Below are 26,540 nucleotides of genomic sequence, written 5' to 3' on the forward strand. Positions count from 1 at the left end.
ACTTTTAAGACAAAAAACTGGGTTCCACGTCAAATGAATACACCCACTCACTCACTTCTAAAGACTTCAATGATACTACTTGTGATCTTTCCAAGTATAAAGTACTCACCCTGCTTTACATGCGCAGTACGATTCCACTATTTTATCCTGTTGGATTTCAATATGAAGTTTGTGAGACGTCAAACTTTTTTGCATCGATCGCCAACGTTTTGCTGTAACTCTGACATTGCGTCCTGCTCCGTCCAAAATCTCAATTCCGTGTACATATCCTTGCGTGAAATAGTTGAGGCCTCTCTGGAGAACTCTCTTGGACAAGTGTGACGCATTTGGCAAAATACATCCCGCAATATTATCTGGAATATGCGGTAGAGAATCGACTTCAAACATGTTCTGTTCAGTCGCCATTTTGGAAGCTTGTGGGACATGGCTAAGGAGGCGGAGCTTAAGCTCGCCATCGGAAAGGTCCATTGGGACATAACTATACATAGTATACTGACGAGTATTTATTTGTGGTTAGTAAAAAAAACGAAAAAACAAGAACAACTTTCAATTCTTGTCATCAATAGGAGAAGTGAGAGCTCCCACATGGTTTTTTTTTTACTGTTTGGGGTTCCTACCAAAACTTGTTAGCTCAAACTCGTTTTTGTCACAGGCCTTATACTTATGACTTCACTCGGAGGACCGCTATGACTCCAAATCCATACAAATGAAATATTACCTCATATACTCTAACTGCGTATAGTATACAAAACACATTGATGTATACCCAGTTTTGAAATCAGAAACCTTTGAACGAGTTTTTCACTATTATGTTTCTGTACAAACGGGAATTGATATCGGTAGTGTATCGGACCCGAACACAATCGGCAGTTTTGATTTGATTTGGCGGGCCACGTAAAATGATGCGGCGGGCCAGATCTGGCCCCCAGGGCATCGGTTTGACACCTGTGTGGGTCAGAGAAAATGGTGTGAGGTGTGAAAGGGCCTTCAAGAATGGCCTCGTGCTGAAATTTAAATACAGCGCCCACATTTTTTTGTGAATCGCACGAAAGAAGCCGTTTTGTGAATCATTTGACAAACGCATCAACGTAAAACTGTCGCTCGCCCACCCGAGAGAACAGAAATGAAGACGCAAATATAGAGCGAAAGCGACTTGTTCCACAAGCCGGAGAGGGAGGGGAGCCGAAGACTCCATCTGCAGAGAGGGAGTCAGGAGACGTGCCTTCTGGCAGGAGCTGCAGAAGACAGCTGTGTTTGGTGCGGTATTTTTAAACGCATCAATGCTGCTCCAATCCCCGCGCCTCGCCTGACCTATTTTTAGCCGGGGTTGGCTATTGTTCTATTTCTGTCACCTGTGGGCCACGCAGTTGTTGATTCACATGCAAATGAAGCGCACTCCCTCCCCCGTCTGAGTGAGGTTTCTCGGCGCAGGCAGTCCGCACGACTTTGTCAAGCAACTCTTGCTTTAGGTCGGCAGGCAGGCACGGCCAGAGAGGCTGACGACCGTGTCAGTGTTCGGGTGGTGGCTGCGGGCAACACGGGGGGCTCCCCCGGCAGACAGAGCGAGCGCAGCCCTCGGAGGAAGAGGTCGGACGGAGGAAGGGGCTGTCGTGGCAGGTTCGCTCCCCCCCCACGGGTGGCCGAAGGGGTGGCTCTTTTGGTGACGCCGTGCGATGAGACCCGAGCGCTGAGTGGAGTATGCTGCAGACCATTTACGAGGGCGAGTCAAGTTTCTCCACAGCAGACGGCCGCGTTGGAGCCCGGCCGCCCCCCAGGATGCACAACGTGAACGGCTCAGGTGATCGCGGGATCTCAGCTTTGTTGTTTGTTTGTTTTTTTTTTGTCCCCTCATCTTTTCTTTCCTCTTTCTCGTGCATTCCTGTTTTCACATCTCACGGGCTGTGTGCGTACTTGCCTCTCTCCCACTCGCTCTCTTCCTCCCCAACTCTGCGCTCAGATAGTCTCGCTTTTCTCGTGCAAACAACAACTCTCAGCTGGACTTCGCGGTACGATCTGGGACTTCTTCCCTAATCGAGGTATTGTGTTGTTGTTTTTTTTTGTGTGTCTTTTGTTCGTGAGTTACATCGCCGTGCGTCCAACAAGCTGATAGGAACATGGTTCTCGTGCAAAACAATATGAATAAGGAAGTGTGCTACCCCCCCTTTTTTTTTTGCCAAGCTCTCGCCGGCCAAAATGAGTCACCGAGATCGTGAAGGGGATGTTGTTTTCCTGCACTTTTCGGGGAAGTGAAAAAAAAAGTGCAACGGTCACGCCGAGGGAACAAGTTTTTTTTTTTTTTTTTTTTTTTTTAAAAAAAGGTTTCTCTCGGGACGTTAACCGCAGATATCGACCGCTCTCTGCTCAGCTTCCTTTCTGGCGGAAATGTACAGTATACACGGCCGACTCTGATGAGGATGTGCACGGAGTGAATGGACTTTTCATGCATTTCGCAATTGTTCAGTGTTTGGGTCGCCGCCAAGCAAGTGAGACTTGTGTGTGCAGATTGATTCAATCGAGAGCTTAACATGACGTACACATTATGTATATACAAGTTCCCCCCCCCCCAAAAAAAAAGAAAACAAAACAAAAAAAAAAAAAACCCAGGCATGAGATTGACCCTGAGAGGCAGCAGGCCTCACAAATTTAGAAGGAAGACAGGACGATGACACATTCCATCTGTCAATAAATCATGCTGTCACACGTCTTGTGTCCTGTCCTCCGTGTGCCAGGCCCGCGAGGCAAACAACGGCTGCACAGAGCCGCCCGAATTCAGCCTCCTTGCTTATTCTGTGGGTCAGCTATTCTTAGGTGAGTTATTTTCGGCTTATGGCTTTAGCCTGCTAAGATTAGGCGTCTGTGCATTATCATTCCATCTTGGCGTGCTCCTGATATAACAGTGCTTCGGAACATGTATTAATAGTGAAGTCTGTTTCTCGCCAGGTTGTGTTTGTTCTCTCTTTTATGGCAAATATGTTGTTGCCAAATGAGTCGATGCAGACCTCATACTGACTCGGGGGTCATGTGCTGTGAAGTGAGGTTAATGACAATCTATTCTCCCAAACAGTTTTTTATTTTATTTTTTTTGGATAATGCTCTTTCATTTCAAGTAGTTCAGGTGAATAAAAGCGTATCTGTGTCAGTGACATCAGACAAAAGCTCGCTCAAATGAGCTCTCTAAGCAGGAAACTAATTAGCTCGCTCTCCCAATGCAAAGCATCACGCAGGCCCAATCGGAGCCTCCGCAGACAATAATAGTCGCCGCGTCTTCTGAGGACCCTTGCGAGGCGCGTCTACCTTCATGTCGCCCTCGGATCGCGTTTGAAGTGCTCACGACGCGCAAACACCAAAAACAATGACGGCACTCGAGGGACGGAAAGCGAAATCGTATCTTATGCAATCGAGTTGTTTTGAACTTTGTGTTTGTGTTTTTATGAAGAGGGAGGACTATCTTCCAGCTGCGGCTCATGCCGATCGATGAAATTGATTTCTTGTGATTGATTTTTGTTTTTGTTTTTAAGGATACGGGTCATTTTGCTCGCAGAGAAAGTGACACGATCCTTACAAAAAGCTTAACTGTCAATTTTAGAGGACGATAATGTTTTTAACATCACATTTTTATCATTATTCTCGCTATTCATACTTGGATAGTGTGGTGTTGTTTGTTGACGGGCGAACAAGAGAAAGCGAGACTGCTGGCTCCAACGCGACAATTCGGGTCACTTTTCTTCATCGACAGATAGCATGCGAGTCTGAAATCTGGCTCAGGTATTTAAAAATAAAATTCCGTTTCCCGCTTTAGACTTGCCAACTGCTCAAAATAACGAGGAACTTAATGAGAGATCCAGCGGCATATCCGCTTATTTTTTATTCCCCCCCCTTGAACATCTACCGTGTTTCTGCTCCTATTTTTATCGTCAGACGGGGAATTTTAGATCGGGAAACATGTCGCCGGAATGTAGACAACGTGCACCGCAAATGAAGATATTTAGTGGAACTGCTGATGCTGGTTTGGCGGTTGCAAAAGATGATTGGAAACAGGCAATGTCGGGGGCTGCTCTCAGCGACGCAACTGGTGTGATGGGAGTATTCAAACTTGTACCCTTGTAAAGTTTTAATACAGTCTTACAGAGCAGACATTGTTTTATGCCATTCACTAAACGCAGTTGCACCGTTAACTGCTGTTTTTCAATCAAGGCTGAACCGAACTCGCGTTACATCTTCATCGCCAGGCCGTATGACCGCATGTGATGACACTTGAAGCTTCGGAACATTATCAGCTTTATTTAGTGACACAAGGACAAACTCGAGGTGTCAAAACAGCTTTGCACTTTCCCTTCAGACTGCGATATTTATACTACGAATGGCTTTTTTTTTTTTTTTTTTTTTTAATCTCTCATTTAAGCCGTTTCGTTCTGAGCGGCCATCTCACGTTAATGCTGAAATCGGCCCTCGAGCCAAGAGCCAGGCAAACGGGCAGGTGAGTACGTAAACACTTTTAGGGGGACTGGCGCTCCGATTGCAGCGGTCACAAGGTGCGAGTCACCAAATCGCCCCTCGGTGGGCCTCTGCTGGGGGGGAATCCGGGCACGGGGCAACAGGGTACGTGTCTCGCCCTGGTGCTTAAAACAAAATTGGGAGCTGTAATTCATAAATATCTTATAGTGCATGGTGCGTCGGCGCTGCCGTCCAATCGGGAGGTGCCTCATTGTAATCTGAAAAATGTCTTTGCATCAAGAGTCGCCACGAACCCTGACCTGAAGATTACTGGAATGCGACATTGCATTTTTATTTTTGCCCGTGTTAAATTAAGGAGGCAGCCTCACAAGTGTGACAGTCTTTCGCACATTGTCTATATTAAGAGCGTTTATATTTGGCCGCCGTTACTGGTGGTTCGGTATTCTGGTATGCCTTCAGTCTTTGTTTTTTTGCTTCTTTCAGGCAGTACTCCTGCGCAGTAGTACGTGCTTATAGTACAGAGAACAGTGGTCGTTGGGTGAAGCACACGGTGTAGAGAATGTTTAGACCTTTTCTCACGGCGAGGTCAGGCAGTCGTGACGGATGTACATTTATTTTCAATCCTCCGTTCGGTGCGCCTGAACAACCGCCGTACCTCGAGGATCTCATTATTTTCCCTGAAACTTTACCGCTCCACTCTGCGCTATTCTCGTGGACGGTGGGCGGACGAGAATAGAACGGGCGCGTGGGGCTGTTGTGGTTTCCTCAAGGGCCGTTTCGTGCAGCCGCGGCTATCAAATGTGCCCTCGAGCCTTCGCGCTCCCGCCTACACCTTCTCCCGCCCCGACACCCCCCGTTTGAGTAACCGTGAACGAGACTCAGCTTGATGCGCCGATCAAAGTGTGGCTCCTTAATGTCATTTGCAGTCAGGGTAGGGAATGAAATATGAGATTAATTAAATATCACAGTGGCGAGTTCTCCCTGCCAGCAGGTGTTTTTCTTGCTATTTTGGGCTCCATTAGGCGGAAGTAGCACTGACGGCGTCTGAGTCTCGGAGTCCTTGAATGGTTGACAGGTTCACGGCTGTCCCTGGAACGGCGCCCGTTACAGGAGAGTCCTTTGTCAGGCGCTTCCACGCCAAGATGAATTTTCCTGTCAACAGAGAGGAGTCTGATCTACAGGTAGCTATTCATGTGCCTGCTGAGCCGGTGGCCTCTTCTGTCATTTCACTGGAGCTGTTTTTAGAACGCCGTAGCCCAGGACTCCCCGCTGGCTGTCTTCGCTCTTTGAACCTCTTCTTGAAACGAGTTATGGCGCCGCATTCCCTCTTTTGTGTCATTTGCTTTTGTTTTACCGCGTTTCTCTCGGCCGGGGACTCCGTCCTTATATAAGAAGCTGATATAATAGTCCACATGTCACATTGCCACAGTAGGCAGGAGATGCCACGCAGCGAGACTCCATATCTGCAGGATGGGGTGTGTTTGTGTGGGGTTGGGGGGCATAATTACGTAGCCGGCGTTGCCATGACAGCCGCAAGTTAGGGTGGCGGATACGAGGTTGTGGGGGTTGTCACAGAACAGGATTGCGCCACTTGCTTTTATGTTGCTATTTATAATCAGCCCCGCCACGTACCAATCGAACGCTGCCTGTCAGTAATAGAAAAATAAAAATAAATCTGGTAGTGACACTCGGAACAATTTCTGGTGGCGGACGATGGCGTCACAAAACACCAGAAAATGTCAAAGGTGAAGTGTGGCAATTTTCTCTCGTGTTTCTATCAAACAGGTGATATACCACGCGTGTGTCGTGGCGTGCACTCTTTTGTGTGTGTTTGTGTGCCACCTCCTGCCTGGAGAACATTAAGCCGATGAATGCACTCAGTAAATCTGCCCGCAGCTACTGGAATTTCAAGTAGGTTTGGCTGTTCGGCTGGTGTCAAAACACTTTGCAGCATCCTGGTCATCGTACGCGGCGCCGCCCTCAGTTTCGTCGGAGATCACGGAGCAAAGCAGGCCAGCCGTGCTGCGATCCCACAGTTTGAATCAGGTCTTTCTAATAATCATGACCTTCAAATGACAGGAATCTATCATTTTCTTAGATATACGACCAAATTCATCTCAGAAACTAAAACTCTGATAGTCCAGAAACAAAAATGCTTTACTGTAAGAAACTGTTAGGTTAAAAATAAAAGTAGGTCTAATATTACTGCAGTATTTTTCACACTATAAGGCGCACCCAAGAGCCTTTAATTTTGTAAAAACTGACAGTGCGCCTTATAATCAGGTGCGCCTTATATATGGATCAATATTGAGCCTTTGGCGCAGCCCATCCAATGGATGCATAACGTAAGCCCGGATTCTACTGTAGCGTCTATTCTATGCGCCTTATATATGATTTTTTTTTTTTTTTTTAAATAGGCCAGTCATTGAAGGTGCGCCTTATAATGCGGTGCGGCTTATAGTGCGGAAAATACGTTAGCTAGATGTTTTTTTGGAGGGGGGTAATGTCCTTGATTTACAGTACTTAGGTTATCATAGCTTTTTAATCAAGTGTTGATATTATCCTCGAAGCATTGTTGCACTTTCCAGATCTTCATCTGTTCACACCTTCGCAAGGATCAAAAAAAGACAAAGTAGCCTTGTGTCCTACTTTTTTGTTGTTGCTACCAGTCGATATGGTTTTCCACTCTATCCAGCAACAGGCCTTGGAGCATGAAAGGAAACCCGGTCTCTCTGAATCTGGCCATCATCCATAATGACAAAAACACTTCCTATTAACGTCAGTGCTCGTTAACAAAACTGGAACCATTGCAGAATCGCAGCAAGCCTCCATAAACGCTGAGCAAATATTTTCCTTCAAGGACTTATAAGATACACGACGTCCTGGGAGAGACGCAAAGAATGCCGTTTGTTTATTAAACAGAGGGAAGACGGGATTTAAATAAATACTTGGAATGGCCGCTGCGAGCTCCGTGCCAAATGTCCATTGGGTCCCCGGTCCAGCTTCTCCCAGTGGACTCTGCCGGATGTGATCCAGTGTTTGTTTTTAGAAACGATTATAATTACAGGTTTGCATGAGAGAAAGCTTTGCCTTCATGATTCTCGCTTTTTCTCTACTTCCCTTTCCGTTGTACATGCTGATCCTTAATATAGTTATCTTTTTTTTTATGCCCCCCCCCCACCCCATCCCCCTCCTCCCCGCCCCTATCCCCGTGCAGCAGCACCAACTGTGTCACTTGACAGGCACGTGCTCAGTTTAAGACATTGAATATAATTTTGTTTTTTCTCTTCCTGTTTTTTTTTTCCTTTCCCCCAATCCAGTGGAGATAAAGTCAAACGTACCGCTGGTCGTGGAAGCCTTATCTCCGTTGGACCTGCGCACAGACCTGAGGATGCTGGGCCCCGGTTCGGACCCGGGACTGTGGGAGCGGCAGCTGCAGCAGGAGCTGCTGCTGATCCAGAAGCAGCAGCAGATCCAGAAACAGCTGCTCATCAGTGAGTTCCAGAAGCAGCACGAGAAGCTGACCCGGCAGCACCAGGCTCAGCTCCAGGAGCACCTCAAGGTGGGTGTCGCTCAGCGGACAGGACAATTGGATTTGATATTTCCTCGGAACAAAATAGATTAAAACCTCTGTTCTTTACACAAATAATAATAGGATAACAAAACATGATGAAATGTAAATACATAATACAAAATGTTTTGTTGCATTATATGCTTACATGTTGATTCAACGACAAACGTAGACGCTACGACTTCATATGACAAACCAGATAAGTGAATGTTCCAGAAACAAAGTCCAAAATTATAAAAATGGAACTGTCCGTCCTATATTGTGTTTTCAAAAGTGTAACTCTAAGTCTAAAAAAACTAAAATATTAATGTTCATGAATGTTTAGCCCTCTCTGGACTAAATGAAATTTTGCAGAGAAAAATCTGATACTTTCAGAAAATGATATTATTTAAAATTTTGATTGTATATAAACCTGTTGCAAATTTGCAACCCCTGCCCGGAAAGGGTTAAGCCGACCACAGAAAGGCACATGACCAGAGAGAGCCAATCACAAGCGTCCGATTTAGGAGGAGGAAGTCACGTGGAAAACAATTGAAGCCTTTGTGGCCATTTTTCAAGTATAATTAAAATTGTAATCATGGCAATTTCCAAAAGCAACTCTAACTCAATTACACGCCCTCACAGCGGTGGAATAGATTGCAATTGCCTAATTTGGGAATTCAATTATGTAAGATGGTTGCATGTCACAACACCCTATGCCGCACAGCACAGCAATTGCAACACAGCGTGGGCGAGTCCAGATTGCTGGAAAATACTAGAACTTTGTACATTGAGCAGAAAAAGAAGAGGCGGCCCAGCAATGCAGAGTATCAAGCGTCATAGCACAGCGTGAGCAATGTCTTTGCTTACAAGCATCAAATCGGCAATCACTTCAAAATAGAAAAGCACAGGAAGCCCGCGAAAATCGCTGCTATTTCCCCAAAACATCAAGCGCCGTTCATCTGCGATGGCTTCCTCACGCTGACCGGCGGTGCCGCTGCGCTCTCAGCTTCAGCAGGAGCTGCAGGCGATGAAACAACAGCAGGAACTGGCAGAGAAGGAGCGCCGACTGGAACAGCAGCAGCAGCACCACCAGCAACAGCAGCAGCAGCAGCAGCTCCAACAGCAGAACCAGCAGCACCAACAGAACCAGCAGGAGAAAGAGCAGGAGAGGCACCGGCGAGAGCCGCACATCTCCGGCTTGAGCCTGAGGGCCAAAGAGCGCGCCAGAGAGAGTAAGAGCTCGATACGCCGCCGCAAAGTCCAGATAGGAAACGAAATGAACGCTCACACACAAAAAAACAGTTTTTATTATCATTATTACTTTGTAATAACTCAGTGGTTCTTGACTATTGTCACCCCGGCACCCACAATTTCCTCTTGCTTTTGTTTTTTAAAAATAACCTCTACACCCATGTAATATTTCCTGTCGCTTACCCAAAACGTCCCATGTGGTAATTCGGGAAAACCTCTATAGTGTACCAAAAAAGCCAGAATATGAATACATGTTAGTTTTCACCGGCTGCCAGCGACTCACCCACAACGGGCCCGCGACCCACTTTTGGGTCTCAACCCACCAGTTGCGAACCACTCTGCAAAATAATATCCACTTTACAATCTTTTAATGATTTGTAAAGTGCATTAAAAGAATTGGAATTGAATTCTACCATAACTTGAATAGGCAGAGAGCCTATAAAGCAAAAAAAAAAAAAAAAAAAAGTACAATACATATCTAGTGCACGTAATTGGATTTGCAACTTTTTAATATTTTCTCATTGCGATATATTTGTGTTTAGCGACAGCCTTTCGGACTCGTTATTGAGATTTCGGGAGTTGTAAAATTAAGGCGTCTCCTGTAATTTCCAAGGTTATTATTTCAAGAATGACTATAATTAAAGCACTCCATATAGCTGAGGCTTCCCAGTGCCATTTAATCTTAGAATTTTGTTCAAAAAAAAATGTCTTTTAATAGCACTAAGAGAATAGCTGAGGTTGTAGGGTTTCATTTCTGTTTTTACATTCTGTCTAATAATAGAGGAGATGACTTATGACTTTGTCCGCTCAGGTAATTTGAAACGATGCCCTGGAACTGTCGGCCTCCGGCCTCCGAGAGGAGGGTTCTTATCTTGCAATCTAATGCCCGTTGGCCACTAGGGGGCGATGTTCCTACACGACTAGGGACCTCCACAGAGAAAGTGAAGCAGAGGAAAAATGTTGAAGTTGAGGGCATTTTCTTGAAATGTTGATGTTTCGCCTTGTATATATGGGGAGTCAGGTATCCTTAGGGTGACCCCAATCCTCGTTCTTGCCCGTTCTGGTCTCACAGGTGCAGTGGCCAGTACGGAGGTGAAGCAGAAACTCCAAGAGTTTCTGTTGAGCAAATCGGCCAAGGACCCCGCCAGCAACGGCGTCAATCATGCGTTCATCCACCACCCCCAGCTCTGGTACAGGTAACTCATTGTCGGTCCCACCGAAGCCATTTTGCTGTGTACTTTTGCATCTCCCGCTCACTTGTGTGTTTGTGTTTTTGTGTTGTTCAGGTCCTCGCATCAAAGCTCTCTGGACCAAAGCTCTCCACCGCTGGGCGGCATGTCCCCGACCTGCCACTACACTCTGCCGTCACCCGTCGACGGCAAGGACGATTTCCCCTTGAGGAAGACAGGTCTGCTCATTTGCATCCGTGTCCGTGCGAGGCATGAATCTTTACGTAGGCTTTGTTTGCTTTTACTCGCTGCATACTGCATTTGCAGACACAAAGTACACAATTGTACTTCTGGGATTTAATTGGCTCATGGCAAGCTTGATACCCTCAAATCCGCTGCTTCCCCAAATTGTAACCACTTCAGCCCTGGAAAAAAATAGGACGATGAAATGTTGCAGTCTAGTAAGTTTACATGAGTAGAAATGTGAATCCATCCATTTTGCCGCTTATCCTCACAAGGGTCACGGGCAATGCTGGAGCCTATCCATTGTGTCAACCATGTACACCCTGAACTGGTTGCCAGCCAATCGCAGGGTACATAGAGACGAACAGACACACTCACAATCACACCTACGGGCAATTTAGAGTGTCCAATTAATGTTGCAGGTCTTTTGGGATATGGGAGGAAACCGGAGTGGCCGGAGAAAACCCGCGCAGGCATGGGGAGAACATGCAAACTCGGGTCCTCAGAACTGTGAGGCCAATGGTTTACCAGCTGCGCCACCGTGCCGCCTCGTAGAAATATATGGAAGTAAATATGTGCCACCAGGATTTGAATTTGAAATGCAAAGTGATCACATTTTCAATAGTTGTATTTCAGTCTAACTTTTCAATGTCAGCAATTCAACCGGCTACAATTCGCTGTCAGAAATTCGCCATCTAAATTGAGTGTTAAGAAGGCAGGGTTACTTCAGGTCGGAACAGAACACCCAGCCAATCCAGTTACACTTTCTTAGTATATGTGACGTCACGTGACTAAGAAAGCGTAACTGGATTGGCTGGTTGTTCGGCACTGACCTGAAGTAACCCTGCCTGGAGGCACAGACGGTGAATTTCAGACAGCGAATTGGAGCCGGTTGAATTGTTAACATTGAAAAGTTACACTGAAATACAACTTTTGAAAATGTGAATTCAAATCCTGGTGGCACATATTTGCTTCCATAGAAATTGTACCTTGAGGGGCAAAAAAACCCAACAACCAAGTACCGTATTTTCCGCACTATAAGACGCATCTAAAAGCCTTTCATTTTCTCAAAAGCCGACGGTGCGCCTTATAATCTGGCGCGCCTTATATGTGGATCAAGGTGCAGGAGATAGGCTAAGATGGAAAAAGATGTCACGCTGTGGCGACCCCTAACGGAACAAGCCGAAAGGAAAAGAAGAAGAAGAATTTAGCCTTTAGTGCAGCTCAAGAGTTATGCATCTAATGGATGCATAACGTAACCCCGGCCTCTACTGTGGCGTCTATTCTATGCTCCTTATAATCCGGTGCGCCTTATATATGGGGAAAAGTTTTAAAATATGTCATTCGGTGGGGGTGCGCCTTATAGTCCGGAAAATTATTATTAGGTCTCATTATTACGGTTCTTTTTTTAGTCGTGTTCGCCAAGAGGTCTGTGCAGCCGTTGAGTGTTTCCTGGTGTATGCTGCTGTGAACTGTTAATAACATCAGTTTGCCTGATCACGACCTCTGACCCGCTCACCCCGCCGCGGGGGCTCGGCGCAAAACTCTTCCGAGGACACGCGAATGACTTCCCAAGTTGCTTCCATTTCATTGTTCGCGTCGAAATAATATGCGAGGGATCCTGTTGTTGTTTTGAACTCAAATTAACTTGTTTTTGATGGAATATGAACCGCGACTAATAATGTATAATAAGCTTCTAACAGCAGGAATGAATGAGGGAATAGAAGTAGTCGAGTTGTTTCCAAAGAAGCAATTTTGAACGGGCAGAGGTTCCCACCGAAAGGGACGACGAGATTAGCTTTGCTGGTTTTAAACTTTAGGAGCCCGATCCTTCTTGTCCTTTGGGTTTTACTCGCACAAGATTTGGCGACCCCCCCCCTCCCAAAAAAAAAAAAAAAAAAAAAACCCAAAACCTCAGCTATGAGTTCACCAAATGACATTATGTTCCTTCCTTCTCCATCAATGTCTCTTTCATTCCACTCCAAAACAGTCTTACTTGTTGAGTTTTTTTAACTCCGGGGCTTGTCATGGTTTGTACATGCGTACCCGCAATTTGGAGATCACTCGGAGGAATTATATCTTTTAAGATAAAGATGAGATGAAAACCGTTCAGACTTGAGGGGGGGGGGAGAAAAATAAAAGCTCAAGGAACTTGCACTCTCGGAATAACGAAAGGCCCGCCTATTTATAGCCACGGAATGTGTTTCGGAGGCCCTGGAAAAAAAAAAATAAAGGAAAAAAGGTTACAAAAATGTGGAAGATGAAAAGCAGTCTGCGCAAACACGAGCGAGCGGTGCACGCGTCTCGCTCCGATAAAGCAACTTGTTGCCCGGGCGGATTCCCGAATCGATATGCGGTCATTTCCCGCTCGGCCTTTTCCTCCCCCGCTTCCTGTCCGTCTTCATTAGAAAGCCGACGCACAAAGGTGGCGTTGTTCCCCGCCGCCGACGGCTGATTGGCAGGTGGCGTCGGGGTCCGCTCCGGCGAAGGCAGGATGGACCTCGGCGTGATTTGTTTGTTTAAGAAAAGATAGCTCTACTCAAAACAAGCCGGAGATGACTCGAGTGCGCCACGTGAGACGGACGACTGGCTCGTTGGGCCAAAAGGGCGAAGTTCACTGTTTATTCTGGTGGACTTTCATAATCGCATTTGTCGGTAATTTAGATTTTGGTCACACATGCTCCTTTACAAGACTCTCGGCCCTCCTAGAAACTCAGTAAATGTCAACCTAAGTTCCGAGTGTTACAGGAAATGCTGTCGTCGGCGGTTGCCAAACGGTGACTTGACTGTTTTTTAAATAGCCACAGTGGTGTTCTATTGCTGAGTTAAAAAATAAAAATAAAAAATACATCAAAGCATAACAAATAGGATTCACGTATTATTCACTGACAAGTTGAGGACATTTTCCCCACTCGAGCTCACGTTTTACTTGGCCCTTGCTCATTTCCCACACAAAGTTTTGGGGAAATTGGAACGACGTGTATTTTTAGCCATAAATGTTTGCAAACGGCACGGGTTCATGCCTTCTGGGCACAGCCGAGGTTATTTCTCCTTGACAAAGGTCAAACGGTAAATATGGAGGTTTGCGGTACGTTGAATGTTAAATAGTGAGCGTAACCGTAGAAGCCAATGGACCTTTTGCGATGGCGACCTTAAGCTCCGCCCCCTTAGCCATGTCCCACAAGCTTCCAAAATGGCGACTGAACAGAACATGTTTGAAGTCGATTCTCTACCGCATATTCCAGATAATATTGCGTCAGACTTGTCCAAGAGAGTTCTACAGAGAGGTCTGAACTATTTCACTCAAGGATATGTACACGGGATTAAGATTTTGGACGGAGCAGGACGCAATGTCAGAGTTACAGCGAAATGTTGTAGATGGATGCAAAAAAGTTTGACGCCTCGCAAACTTCATATTGAAAACCAACAGGATAAAATTGTGGAATCGTACTGCGCATGTAAAGCAGTGTGAGGACTTTGGACTTGGACAGATCACGAGTAATATCATTGGAGTCTTTATAATAAGCGAGTGGGTGTATTTGTTTGACTTGGCTCGTAATGGAGCCCAGTGCTCTGTCTTAAAAGTCTGATGTGATACAAATAGGCAAATAGATATTTCTCTTGCATGACATGGCGCACTTACGTATCGCTAACCCGACTCTTCGGCATAAAACATGTTGCACTTTGTTCAGCAGGTCAGTGATACGCGAACAAAGTGAAAGTTGTTCTCCTGCAATGTATGAAGCGCTGATAATATCAAACTCAAAGATACGAACATACAGCCTTGTGTTTGTTGATATTGTCCACATTTAGTTGTACGTGCGCTCTTCCGCGAGCCTTAATCCATCGTAGACACTTTTTCAACTGTGTTTTAGGCTTTGGAAAATGAATCCTTGTAAGCTATCAGGATATCTTTCATCAGAATTGCACGTTCCCCAAGCGCATCTGAGGACCATTTTCTTCGTAACGTTAACTTTTCCAAGCGCCCGCTGCTGACAACTAGCATTGCTTGTGGGAAAATGGGGCTAGAGGGGCGTGTCAAGCCAGGAGTTAAGACAATGCGGCTATCTGATTGGCTATTATTTTACGAGTGATTGACAGGTCGGAAAGGTCAGTTTTGTCTGCATACGGGGGATCAATTATTCTCCACGCTGTAGCGGTGCTGGTTTGAATTTTACCATCCACTTCCGCGAGCATCAATCTCACGTCTGTGTGTTAAGCAGCCGTTTAAACTCGTTCTTATCTGACCTGACAACTAATGTACGCAGTTGACGAACCTGCTTATCTGTCCAAGTTTATCTGCTTTTATTTCCCCAAGCGAGTCACGCAACAAGTCTGCTGCAAAAATAATTGCGGCTTAGCGGTGACAACTCCGCTCTTGACCCAGTTGCCCGCGATGTACACGGAGCATCCCGTGCGGTGCAGTACACTATTTTCAGTTCTACTCTTGGATGATGGTCAACCTCCAGTTGCATTAAGTATTTTCCAAAGATAAATAGACATAATTTCTTACAGAGGATGAACTGCCACTGACCTAAAACCCAACAAACCAAACAAAACTAATTAACTGTTCTGGGGATGTTTTTTTTGGTACATTTGTGTCATGATAGTGACAAAGCAAATGAACCACTGCTCAAGCTTTAATGATTCATTTTGAAGGCATGAGAGGAATTGGGTAGGGTGGAGTTTATATATAGGACAGGACTAAATAGAATTCCGGTTCCGGTGTACATACCGTTTTTGTTCTTTTATTACCGATGTTAATTACCTCTAATTGAATCCAACAAGCAGGTCAGAGGCAAAACAAAACAGACGTCGTTTTTCTCGAGCGTACTATCGTTGTTCACCTCTTGGCGTGACATTTTGGAATAGAGTCGGTCCAAGTTCCAAGTTTCAAGTGAAAACAGCACTTAATTGCCTCTTGTTTCCTTGAGCATTGGGATTTTTTTTTTTTTTTGTCTCCCCCCACGGAGACCGGTGAGAAAGTGTTCCTTTCCGTGCTGCTGTCTGGCGTTCCCGTGGCGACCAATCGGGATATGTTGCTTGGTGGCAGCGTCGTGTGTAAAAATAGAAAGCAATCAAGGCAGTGAGGCGAGAAGCAGATTCGCAGGACTCCCAGCAGCCTTTTCTCCATCTCTCCTGCCTCCTTTCTCCCACCCCCCCCACCCCCCCCCCCCCCCTGCACGCTGTTTCATTCATCCTCACACCCACAGGATTAGCGAGGTCCGCCAAACGTATTAGGGATGAGGCTTTGGCTGCTTTGACAAACGCCAGAAATAGCAGCATCTGGCCCACCGTGCCCCAATCTTGCCTTCAGCGCCACGCCCACCTCCGTCCTCCCCCGCGGCACTCCTACGTCACGCCCCGGCGTCCTCGTGTTCGGCTGCATGGTTTGCGCGCCGCCTGCGCCGAAATAACCCTTCAAGTATTGATTCGCAAACTGAATAATTAAAGGCGGTTGTATGTTGTGTAACGGCTTTACATAACTCCGCTGCAGCGATATGCCCGTCATATCTGAGGAGTTTTGTTTCTTCCTTTGGCTCTGTGGGGTAACGTGTCCGAGAGGATGTTACAGAAAGTCCGGCGCGGTACTGTGTTGACCCGGTGAGTCACAACGTGACTCGGTCGGCGTTCAGCTGCCTTCACATGACAAATGTGAGCTGCTGCTTTCCTAGACTGTGGCTGAATAGTTCAAATATCCAAATTGTAAGTATTCACGGGGACTATACAGTGAAGAAAATAAGTATTTGAACACCCTGCTATAATGCAAGTTCTCCCACTTAGAAATCCTGGAGGGGTCTGAAATTGTCCACTGTGAGAGAGATAATCTAAAAAGAAAAACCCAGAAGTCACAATCTATGATTTTTTTTTAATCGATCTATTTATTTGATACAGCTGCAAAGAAGTACTTCAACACCTGTCTTATCAGCTAGAATTCTGACCCTCAAAGACCTGTTAGTCCACTCCGTGTATGATCCTGAATCAGATGCACCTGTGTGAGGTCGTGAGCTGCATAATGACACCTGTCCAACCGATACAATCAGTAAAACTTGAACTTGGAACACGGCCAAGACCAAAGAGCTGTCCAAAGACACCAGAGACAAAATTGTGCAACTCTGGAGAAATTGCCAAGCAGCTCGGTGACAAAAAGGTCCACCGTTGGAGCATTCATTAAAAAACGGAAGTAGCTAAACATGACGGTCAAGCTCAATCGGAGTGGAGCCCCGTGCAAGATATCACGTCGTGGGGTCTCAGTGATCCTTAGAAAGGTGAGGAATCAGCCCAGGACTACACGACACGACTTGGTCAATGACCTGAAAAGAGCTGGGAGCACCGTTTCCAAGGTGACTGTTGACGTCATGGTTTGAAATCATGAATAGCACGGAAGGTTCCCCTGCTTAAACCAGCACATGTCAAGGCCCGTCTTAAGTTTGCCAGTGACCATTCGGATGATACAGAGGAGTCATGGGAGAAGGTTTTTTGGTCAGATGAGACCAAAATGGAACTTTTGGGTCATAATTCCACTAACCGTGTTTGGAGGAAGACAAATGATGAGTTCCATCCCAAGAACACCGTCCCTACTGTGAAGCATGGAGGTGGTAGCATCATGCTTTGGGGGTGTTTTTTTGTACATGGGACAGGACGACTGCACTGTATTAAGGGGAAGATGACCGCGGCCATCTATTTTGAGAATTTGGGGAACAACCTCTTTGCCTCAGTCAGAGCATTGAAGATGGGTCGTGGCAGGGTCTTTCGACATGACATGTTCAAATACTTATTTTCTCCACTGTATGTAGTAGAAGCAGAAAACACACGCACACAGCAGCTCTATATGTGTGCGTGTGTGTGTTCTGCTTTGACCCTCAGTAACTTTGAGATGCAGTCGAGTATTCCGGCAATAATTGTTTGAAAATCATTGATAATAGCGGCTGAAACTTTAGAAAGCGGTGCCTCGCGGAAGAAAAATCGTCCGTTCACTCACAGCTGATTGATCGGGTCTGGATCAGGTTAGGCCCGGCTGTGCGAGACTGAGAAGTGTGTGGGTATTTCTGTTTTGGGTTAGGAGGTGGGAGGAGTATATGTGTATGTGTGTGTGTGTGTGTGTGGGGGGGGGGGGGGTAATAACATCTGCCATGTTTTTGTGTTAGTTTAACTGTTGCTACTGTATCAGGCTGTGGTCACAAGGGCGGCAGGTAGCGGCCGAATTTCACTTGGAGCCCAGAGTTGCTCGAGCTAATCTAGTCCAGATGAGGTGGAAATAGGCCCGATCCCAAGTTATTTAATTGATCGCAAAAGTGTTGGGGATTTTTTTCTGGAAGCCCTAAGTTATGCGTGTGCGAAGCGGGTTAGTATTGCTCCTTTCCAATCCGAGCAGATTGATCGCCTCGGATCTGAACGAGTTCCATTACACCGCCTGGATGGAAGAGTACTGCTTGACTTCCTCTCCCCGTTGGATCATTTTGGAGACTGAAAGAATGAGCCGAGACCAACCGTCTTATTCTCTCTTTCCCCCCCTCCCCCCATTTTTTTCCCCATTCTTTAGCCTCCGAGCCCAACCTGAAGGTGCGGTCCAGACTCAAGCAGAAAGTAGCCGAGCGGCGCAGCAGCCCGATGCTCAAGAGGAGAGACGGCAACCTGGTGACGCCTTACAAGAAGAGGGCGCTGGAGCTGATGGGTACGGCCGAGATTTCCCCGTTCTTTTTACAACGTGCTGCACTCAGACATACACAATATTTATAGTTTTGAAAGCTATTCATTGTCGTTGATGTGACGTTACTTGGATGTATTCCAATGCTTTGTTTGTCCTGTACGTGTACCTGAATTCTGCCTGATTCTTTGTCTGTCGTGTAGACTCTACGCCGACTAAAAGTGCCCCCGGCTCGGGCCCCAGCTCCCCCATCGGGGCCTCCAGTGCCTTGGGGGCGGAAAACGGACCCTCGTCTTTGCCTACTACCACGAAAACTGAGGTACGTCGGCCAAATGTCAGCCAAATAAAGGAAACTGTGGCATATGCATGTTTAAAAAAAAAATCATAATAACACAAAAAATGTTTTGGGGCGGGCGCCGGGGGGATTATGGCACAAAATGCTTGGCTGCCCTTCTGCTGGCAGCTACATAAACAGCCATTTGCCCTCTGTCTGTTCCTCTCCTGTGAAAATGACTCCCCACACTGACATTAAAGAGGCGCAGCTTGACCCAAATGTCCCACTGTGCCAGGTCGACTCGTGTTAAAACAACACGTTTTGCAGGAAGTGTGAGCGTTTAAGCGCAAACAACCGCGGCACTTCGAATCCTGCTCAGTTTTTTTATCGCTCGCATTATTCCCCCAGATGTTCTGCACAATTACGCCTTTAATAATAATAATTGAAAAAAAAAACCAAAACAAAACAATCTGAAGTTTGGCTGCGAGCTCGGCTGTTGGCTCGTCACCGTATTTGTGTCACTGGCTCGGCTTGGCGCCTCTTCCGAGGCATTTCCCGATAGATCCGAGGCTGAGTCCTGGCCCGTGGATCCCCTTTTGAGCGGGCTCACAAAGAAGAGCATTATGGCGGGTGGCAGATATGACACATGGACTCCCCATCTCAACAGAGCAGCTGTGTTTTCCTGAGCCGCGGCTGTTTACTCTCGCGGGGACCTCCTGCGACAGAGAATGCAGAGACGCCCTGACATCGGGGCCCGGGGAGACAAAGGCACCGCGGAGCTTAATTGATATCCCGGCCGCCGGTAGCCTAAAAGACGACTCGCTTAAACACGCCGTCTTGCCATCGTTTTGCCGCAAGCTGAGAATCCCGTGAAAGTCACCGACGGAGTGCGGGGGCTGCCCGTAGATCTCATGCCCGTTGCAAAACCAAGGCGTGTTTACGCAAGCGTTACATTCGGTATCCTTTTTTCAGAGGAGAAGGGTCCCTTCGGGTCGAATACGGGCCGGATATCCACGCACGGGTCACTGAGTAACGGTAGGGGTCGCAAGGATAAACAAGGCTGTTCCAAAAGCCGGTCCCCCCGTCTCTGCTGGGTACAGGAAGCGGGCCCCAGTGGCGGCGCCCTTCTGGATGCAGAGCCCGGGGGCCCGGACCGACTAGTATTTGATCCGCTGGGGGCCCAGGAACTGTGCCTGCGCTACTACTTCAGCACTTTTAGTCAACTAGCTCGCACATCTTTGTAAGCGCTATCGTCGATCTGAATCTCTCGTGGTTTCTGTCCCGTGTCTTCCAGCGATGGCCTTCACAGCCGAGATTATTCCGACCTGAGAGCTCCGTGTCTGTGTTGAGTTTGTACACATCTCCGTCCCTACCGAATATCTCGTTTGGAATTCCGACTGCATCTTCACCTATTACTGTGAGTGCCTTTTTGAGACTTTTAGGTTACCTGGCGTACACACATCATGGTACTCAGGACTGCATAACAAAGATCTTGATCTTTCACTCTATGTGACGGAAATCACAAAGGAGGAGGACTTACCTGTATGCTAACACGGAAAACGAAAGGCTGTGGAATATTATTATTTTTTTTAATATCGATGACAACTCCATTTATTCAATTTTTTTTCCAAAAGTAAAACCTGTATATTAGTTCACCACAAGCAAAGCAAAATGTTTATTATTTGTTTAAAATTTGATGACGGAATGGCAGAAAGACAAAAGAGTAAACAAATCCAGTATTTCACAAAATTCTCGAATATTTTCAAGTGACTAACAAAAAGGAGTAAAAAGCGAGTAAAGCGAGTCAACATTTGTGCGCTCTCCTTTTCAGGCGGCTGTGGGCTTGAAGGACAGATCGGCGGAGAGCAAGCACGGACTGCCGGGCCATCTGCTTGGTCCCGTCCCCCTTCAGAACGGCGCGGAGTCCAAAGTCAGCCCCAGTCACCAGGCTCTGCTCCAGCACCTCCTCCAGAAGGAGCAGATGAGGCAGCAGAAGATGCTTTCCACCGGTAACAACGTCTCGCATCACATTACGTTGACGTACAAAAAGAATTCATTTATATCAATATGAAAAAAAAAAACTCAAAGAGGAATGGAATGGTTTTTCTTTTTTTTTTTTTTTTTCATGGTCGGTCCAAGGCTCCTTGCCATCCCACCCTCCTTCCCCTCTGGCTATGAAGGATCGCCCACTCAGCAGTCGGCCCAAACTCCCCAAACATCGGCCCTTGAACAGGACCCAGTCGGCGCCGCTGCCCCAGAACGCGCTGGCCCAGCTCGTCATCCAGCAGCAGCACCAGCACTTCCTGGAGAAACAGAAACAATACCAGCAGCAGATCCACATAAACAAGGTCTGTCAAAATATTTCCGTACAAGTCCGACGGGCTTATTTCAAGGATACGAAATCCGCATCCGGTTGTCGAAAAAGCGTCCGCGACGAGCGAAGTTTAAAGTCCCCGGCCTGTTGTGCGTCTTCCCCCCCGCCGTTTCCAAAGCAAAGGGAAAAAAAAACTTCAAAATGGGGAAGAAATGCTTCCCCTGCACTAATTCTGTTATCATAGCTCACGGCACCAGCGCTGTTCACATGCTAACGCTGTGAAATTCAATTCGGCTACGTTCAAACGGAAAAGGGGTGGGGTTTGGGGGGGTGGGGTGAGAAAAGCCCAGAATACATTTTGTTCCTCTGTGGCAATATTTGTGTTTCTGAAAGCTGGTCGAGGTCACCTCGCCAAGGCACAAGAGAGTAATTATTCTGGTGAGGGACGCGTGTGAGGTGAGCGGCGCTGTGAATGGCGGCATTGTGCGGAGCTGCACTGATGTGGCTCAAGGCTCAGACCCTCAAGGAGGGACGGGAAACCACCGAGGAGGAAAGAAAAAGCAACAACTAGCTCCAGTCCTCCAGTGCGAGCCGATCGTACGGCTGACGCGTGTGCCGTTATCTTCCACTTCCCGAGCGAGACTCGGCATTTCTTTTCGGGAGAATCCGGGACGACCTTATTTCTTCTCGCTCCCCAAAAACGAACCTTTGCTTTTGCACTTTCCAACCATGGAGCTACCCAAAAACAGCAGCACCGAGGGCCTGATTCACTCTTATTGGTTGAATTCAACTTGAATGAAAGTTCATCTCTTATGATACGTGGCGAGGGTGGCACGGTGTGCCAGCTGGAAAGCGTTGACCTCACAGTTCTGAGGACCCGGGTTCGATCCCGGACCCGACTGTGTGGAGTTTGCGCGTTCTCCCCCCGTGCCTGCGTGGGTTTTCTCCGGCCGCTCCGGTTTCCTCCCACATCCCAAAACCACGCAACATTAATTGGACACTGTAAATTGTCTCAAAGAGGACAGGAATACTCCAAATTTTACGCACCAGTGTCATTTACTTTTTTTTTGTAGTTTTTACTACATTGATTCAGATTCCGGCGGCACGGTGTGCCAGCTGGAAAGCGTTGACCTCACAGTTCTGAGGACCTGGGTTCGATCCCGACCCGACTGTGTGGAGTTTGCGCGTTCTCCCCCGTGCCTGAGTGGGTTTTCTCCGGCCGCTCCGGTTTCCTCCCACATCCCAAAACCACGCAACATTAATTGGACACTGTAAATTGTCTCAAAGAGGACAGGAATACTCCAAATTTTACGCACCAGTGTCATTTGCTTTTTTTTTGTAGTTTTTACTACATTGATTCAGATTCCGGCGGCACGGTGTGCCAGCTGGAAAGCGTTGGCCTCACAGTTCTGAGGACCCGGGTTCGATCCCGGACCCGACTGTGTGGAGTTTGCATGTTTTCCCCGTGCCTGCCTGTGTGGGTTTTCTCCGGGCACTCACGCAACATTAATTGGACACTCTAAAATTGCCCCTAGGTGTGATTGCGAGTTTGGCTGTTTGTCTCGATGTGCCCTGCGATTGGCCGGCAACCAGTTCAGGGCGTACCCTGCCTCCTGCCCGTTGACAGCTGGGATGGGCTCTGGCACTTGTGAGGATAACCGGCAAAGAAAATTGATGAATGGATACATGGTGACTTCTTGTTTTTGGTTGAGTAACAGTCTCGTTTGCTCCACGTAGATCCAAAAGCTGTACATACTCGGGTAGTTGTGACCGGCCTGCCTAGTAGTCCTCACCTTGAGTTTTAAAGTAATTTAACTCGACAAATACTGTGATGTACATTAAATCTACCATTATGATCTCTAACGGGAACCCGTGGGATAGAAAAATCAACAAAGTCTGTAAAGATGTTGTGTGAAATGGAGAAATTTGCAGCAACACCCGAGATGATCTCTCACTGCACCCTGATTGGGAGTTGCCGGGTGAAATGAATCTGATTAAATTAAAAAAAAAATAATAATAATAATAACTTCATGTGAGCGAGCTCATCCGGCCCAATGAGATCGCAGCATCGAGCCACTTAAAGCAGAGGTTATAAATGGCCGCTAATCAGGGATGAGCCCTGAGTGTTTACAGCGAGGGATCAGTGAAACATTGCCCTAATTAATTTCCCAGTACAGGCCTGTTGGGGGGGGGGGGGGTGTATGGCTGTTTTTACTCGTCCTTCGCCGCTCGCAACAGTTAGGGGCACCGATGGAAAATTACAAGAGATTAAGCAGTTCGAAAAGAAATAAAAAAAAAAAATAGTCTGCAGTGTGTTTCCAAAGGCTGAGCTAAAGACGCTTATTCCTTTAAATAGAGGGAGAGTTCTAAAAAGGCCAACCTGATGCTCGGCAGGAACTTCTCGCGGTTGGCTGTGGAGCCCCCTTGTGGTGGAACTAGAATGTTGTGCCAGGCTCTCTTTGTGTTGCCTGACGAGCTATGTAAACATGTATCGCCGTCACATTTTAACATTCTTTGGAACTGTTGTACAGGTTTAAAGCGGATAACCACCGTAAAATTAAAATAAAAAAAAAAAAAAAAAGTATCTGCAGTAATTGATAACAAATCAACGTGCTCTGATTGTACTGAAGAGCCAGACGCGTTCTCACGTTGCGCCACGCTTGATTTTTGGCCCCGCGATTATTATGACAATTTTCCTCTCGGCGCCGCAAAACTTTGAAGAAGCCAAAGAAAAGCAAAACGTTTGTGGAGTTGGAGATGCTTGCTGAGCTGAATTGACACAAGATTGTCTTTCACAGTTTCATGAGTTTTATGGAATGTAAAATGTATTTCACTTTTGAGGCTTTTTTTCCCGCCCTCAGAAATTTGGATTGAACTACAAATTTGGGACATTCCACTTGAGTTTTCATTCCAAAATACAATACCCACATTTTTGTCTCGTGTACAATTAATTTTTGGAATATTACCTTTATTTTGTTTGGAACTGCTTCTGTCAGATGAATTTGGACGTGTGATCAGATTGATTTGAAAATGCAAGTCAGGCAGAACATTTTTCACTTACTTCAAAGAGGTAGAAACATTTTTTTTTTTTTTTATATACTGAGAGGCGGCACGGTGGAGCAGCTCGTAAAGCGTTGGCCTCACAGTTCTGAGGTCCCGGGTTCGATCCCTGGACCCGCCTTTGTGGAGTTTGCATGTTCTCCCCGTCCCTGCGTGGGTTTCCATGGGGCACTCCGGTTTCCTCCCACATCCCAAAAAAAATGCAATATTAATCAGACACTCTAAATTGCCCCAAGGTGTGATTGTGAGTGCGGCTGTTTGTCTCTATCTGCCCTCCGATTGGCTGGCAACCAGTTCAGGGTGTACCCCGCCTCCTGCTTGTTGACAGCTGGGAGAGCCTCCAGCACTCCCCGTGACCCTCGTGTGGATAAGCGGGAAAGAAAATGGATGGATGGATTTTCAATGAAATTTTTCTTGAAACAAGTGAAAATTGTATTCACGCTCTTCCTTTTTAGATGATGCAATCAAATACATTTTTAACTGGAGATGAGTGTAGAGCAATTTATGATTGGTCCGGTACCAAGTGACAAAATCCCTCAGGCGGGTCTAAGCAGACAGGTTAAAACCCAATCGTGGGCAGCGTCCCATTTTTGGGACGTGATGATTTTCACTCATTATATCCTTTAGTATATCAAAATATTTAAGTGTTTTAATCTGAAGCCATAATTTGGTATCAGGAGAGGATAACTCATCGGTTGAAGTTAGCTGTTAGATTTTTGGGGTGAGATTATAAATTAATAACAGTAATTATATAGTAGTAGTGATTATAAATGAGTAAAGTTATCATATAACGTAACCATAAACGAAAAAGAAGTCTTATTTCCTTGATTGTGGCTTGTTAGGAGACTTTTATCTCAATAAGGCAAAAAAATCAAATGAATTGGTTTTAAACTCAGCAATGTAACGTATAAAGATGTTTTTTTTCAACTTCGTTTTTTAAGAGCGAAAGCGGCTTGTGCGTTCATCGAATAAGTTCGCCCGTCTTGTCGATGTGTTGCGTTGCGCAGCTGCTGTCCAAGTCCATCGAGCAGTTACGTCAGCCCAGCGCGCACCTGCAGGAGTCCGAGGAGGAGCAGGAGGATCCGCCGCCGCCGCGCCGGGAGCAGCCGGAGCGCATGCAGGAGGACGGGCCGCCCCCCGGAGGAGTCATCCGGAAGCACACGCCGGCCGTCGCCGGCCGCGGCTCCGGCGTGGGGCTTCCCGACGCGCGCTACGGGGTCATCAAGGTGAAGGAGGAGCCGCCGGACAGCGAGGACGAGGGCTTGGAGGCGGAGAGGAGCGCCTACCTTCATCAGGTCAAAGGGAGGCTGGTGATTCGAGCCATGATCTGAGGATTGCGGGGAGCGGGTCACACACTCCGACATTCGCAGAGAAACTAACACCACATCCCTGTAGTGCACAGACAGACAGACAGACAGACAGACGCGCGAGCGAGCGCGCACGCCGGCGGCGGCACCGTAGGCCCTTCCTCGTCACCACCACAACAAACCCTTCTCCACTCAGTTTCAGACTCTAGCCGTGATCCTCACCTAGTAAATATGTAGGCTACATCGTCGTGTATATAACACAGAGACAAACGAGGCGCTTGTGGTCGTTTTGGAGTCTGCTCGGCTGACGGACGATGACGGACGGGCCCGCGTGCTGCGGATTTCGCATCGTCTGGGGGCGGGGTTGGGGGCGGGGGGGTCAGGTTAAGCAGGTGCACGCCGCGGCCGAGCCAAGTCGCGTTTTCACCGCCGAAGGCTCCTCGGCGCCGAATACGCTCATGAATCTTTGCGGCGTGTTTTAAGGGACGGACGGGCGAGGAGGGGCGCGATGAACACGACGCGTACGCCGTCGTTCGGGAAAATCTACGTCGAAGTTAAAGGTTTGAACATCTGTCTTAGCGAGAATGTACATTTGAAATGTTGACACAGCACCCCCCACCCCCAGTGTCGAGCGCCGTCGACGGAATACGGTCGGCGGCTCGGATCTCGGCTTTCGGCGGCCGGGGGCCGCGCACCCATCACCCGACACCCTCTCCGGTCGCGCCGTTAGCTGAGCCCCCCCCCCCCCCCCTCCCCCTTCTGCGGGTCCAAATCAAAAGGCTCCTGCCCAGCTTCCAGAAGAGGGCCGGGCAGGAAATGCCTTCTGGAAGCCAGGACTCGGGAGTGATTCATGTGCGCAGGAATGTTTTGCGAGGGGAGGGCCTCGGCTCGGATCGGGAAGGAGTCCGAGGGGCCAGGCTTCACAATTGATTTACTGTCAAGGCGAATTACAAAGTGAGAGGGGATTCGGTCAAGGGAGTCCTTCCAGCGTATATGGGAGACGGCTTCCTCTCTTTCCCCCCGTGGCATGCTTACCTCAACATGCAGGTTTGATGTAATGCATTTAAAAAAAAAAAAAAAATGAAAAAAAAAAACAGGATGGGACCTTGATTTTTTTTTTTGTGTTCATTTGATCCCACTTCCCATGAAAGTGCCCGTTTGCGACATTGATAGTCTGTCTTAAAAGTGGTCCGTCCGACGTATGGGTTCGTCCCGTCCCCGTTTGTAACCGTCGTCAAGGTGTAAAACCTCCCGTGAGGGTCTTGT

General features: G+C 47.2%; 1 protein-coding gene across 3 annotated transcripts; it reads left to right on the top strand.

The window, feature by feature from the left end:
- Positions 1 to 1,479: 1,479 nt before the first annotated feature.
- Positions 1,480 to 26,540, top strand: hdac9b (histone deacetylase 9b). Of its 3 annotated transcripts, none has more exons than XM_061820376.1 (11): positions 1,480 to 1,798; positions 7,776 to 8,017; positions 9,015 to 9,240; positions 10,332 to 10,455; positions 10,546 to 10,667; positions 18,215 to 18,346; positions 18,523 to 18,638; positions 19,888 to 20,010; positions 20,425 to 20,602; positions 20,733 to 20,941; positions 24,975 to 26,540. In XM_061820376.1, the coding sequence occupies exons 1-11, from the start codon at positions 1,699 to 1,701 to the stop codon at positions 25,296 to 25,298; spliced, it is 1,896 nt and encodes a 631-aa protein (XP_061676360.1). In that variant the 5' UTR covers positions 1,480 to 1,698; the 3' UTR covers positions 25,299 to 26,540. The 3 variants fall into 3 exon arrangements, with proteins under 3 accessions (XP_061676360.1, XP_061676361.1, XP_061676362.1); XM_061820377.1 differs by lacking the exon at positions 1,480 to 1,798 and adding an exon at positions 1,890 to 2,036; XM_061820378.1 differs by lacking the exon at positions 1,480 to 1,798 and adding an exon at positions 2,758 to 2,808.

Source organism: Syngnathoides biaculeatus, chromosome 5, assembly GCF_019802595.1.
Source record: "Syngnathoides biaculeatus isolate LvHL_M chromosome 5, ASM1980259v1, whole genome shotgun sequence".
Lineage (NCBI taxonomy): Eukaryota > Metazoa > Chordata > Actinopteri > Syngnathiformes > Syngnathidae > Syngnathoides > Syngnathoides biaculeatus.

Coding starts and splice junctions, on each gene's coding strand:
- hdac9b (XM_061820376.1), top strand. CDS start 1,699: ATGCTGCAGACCATTTACGAGGGCGAGTCAAGTTTCTCCACAGCAGAC. Junction 8,018..9,014: donor AGCTCCAGGAGCACCTCAAG/GTGGGTGTCGCT, acceptor CTGCGCTCTCAG/CTTCAGCAGGAGCTGCAGGC. Junction 18,347..18,522: donor GAGGGCGCTGGAGCTGATGG/GTACGGCCGAGA, acceptor TCTGTCGTGTAG/ACTCTACGCCGACTAAAAGT.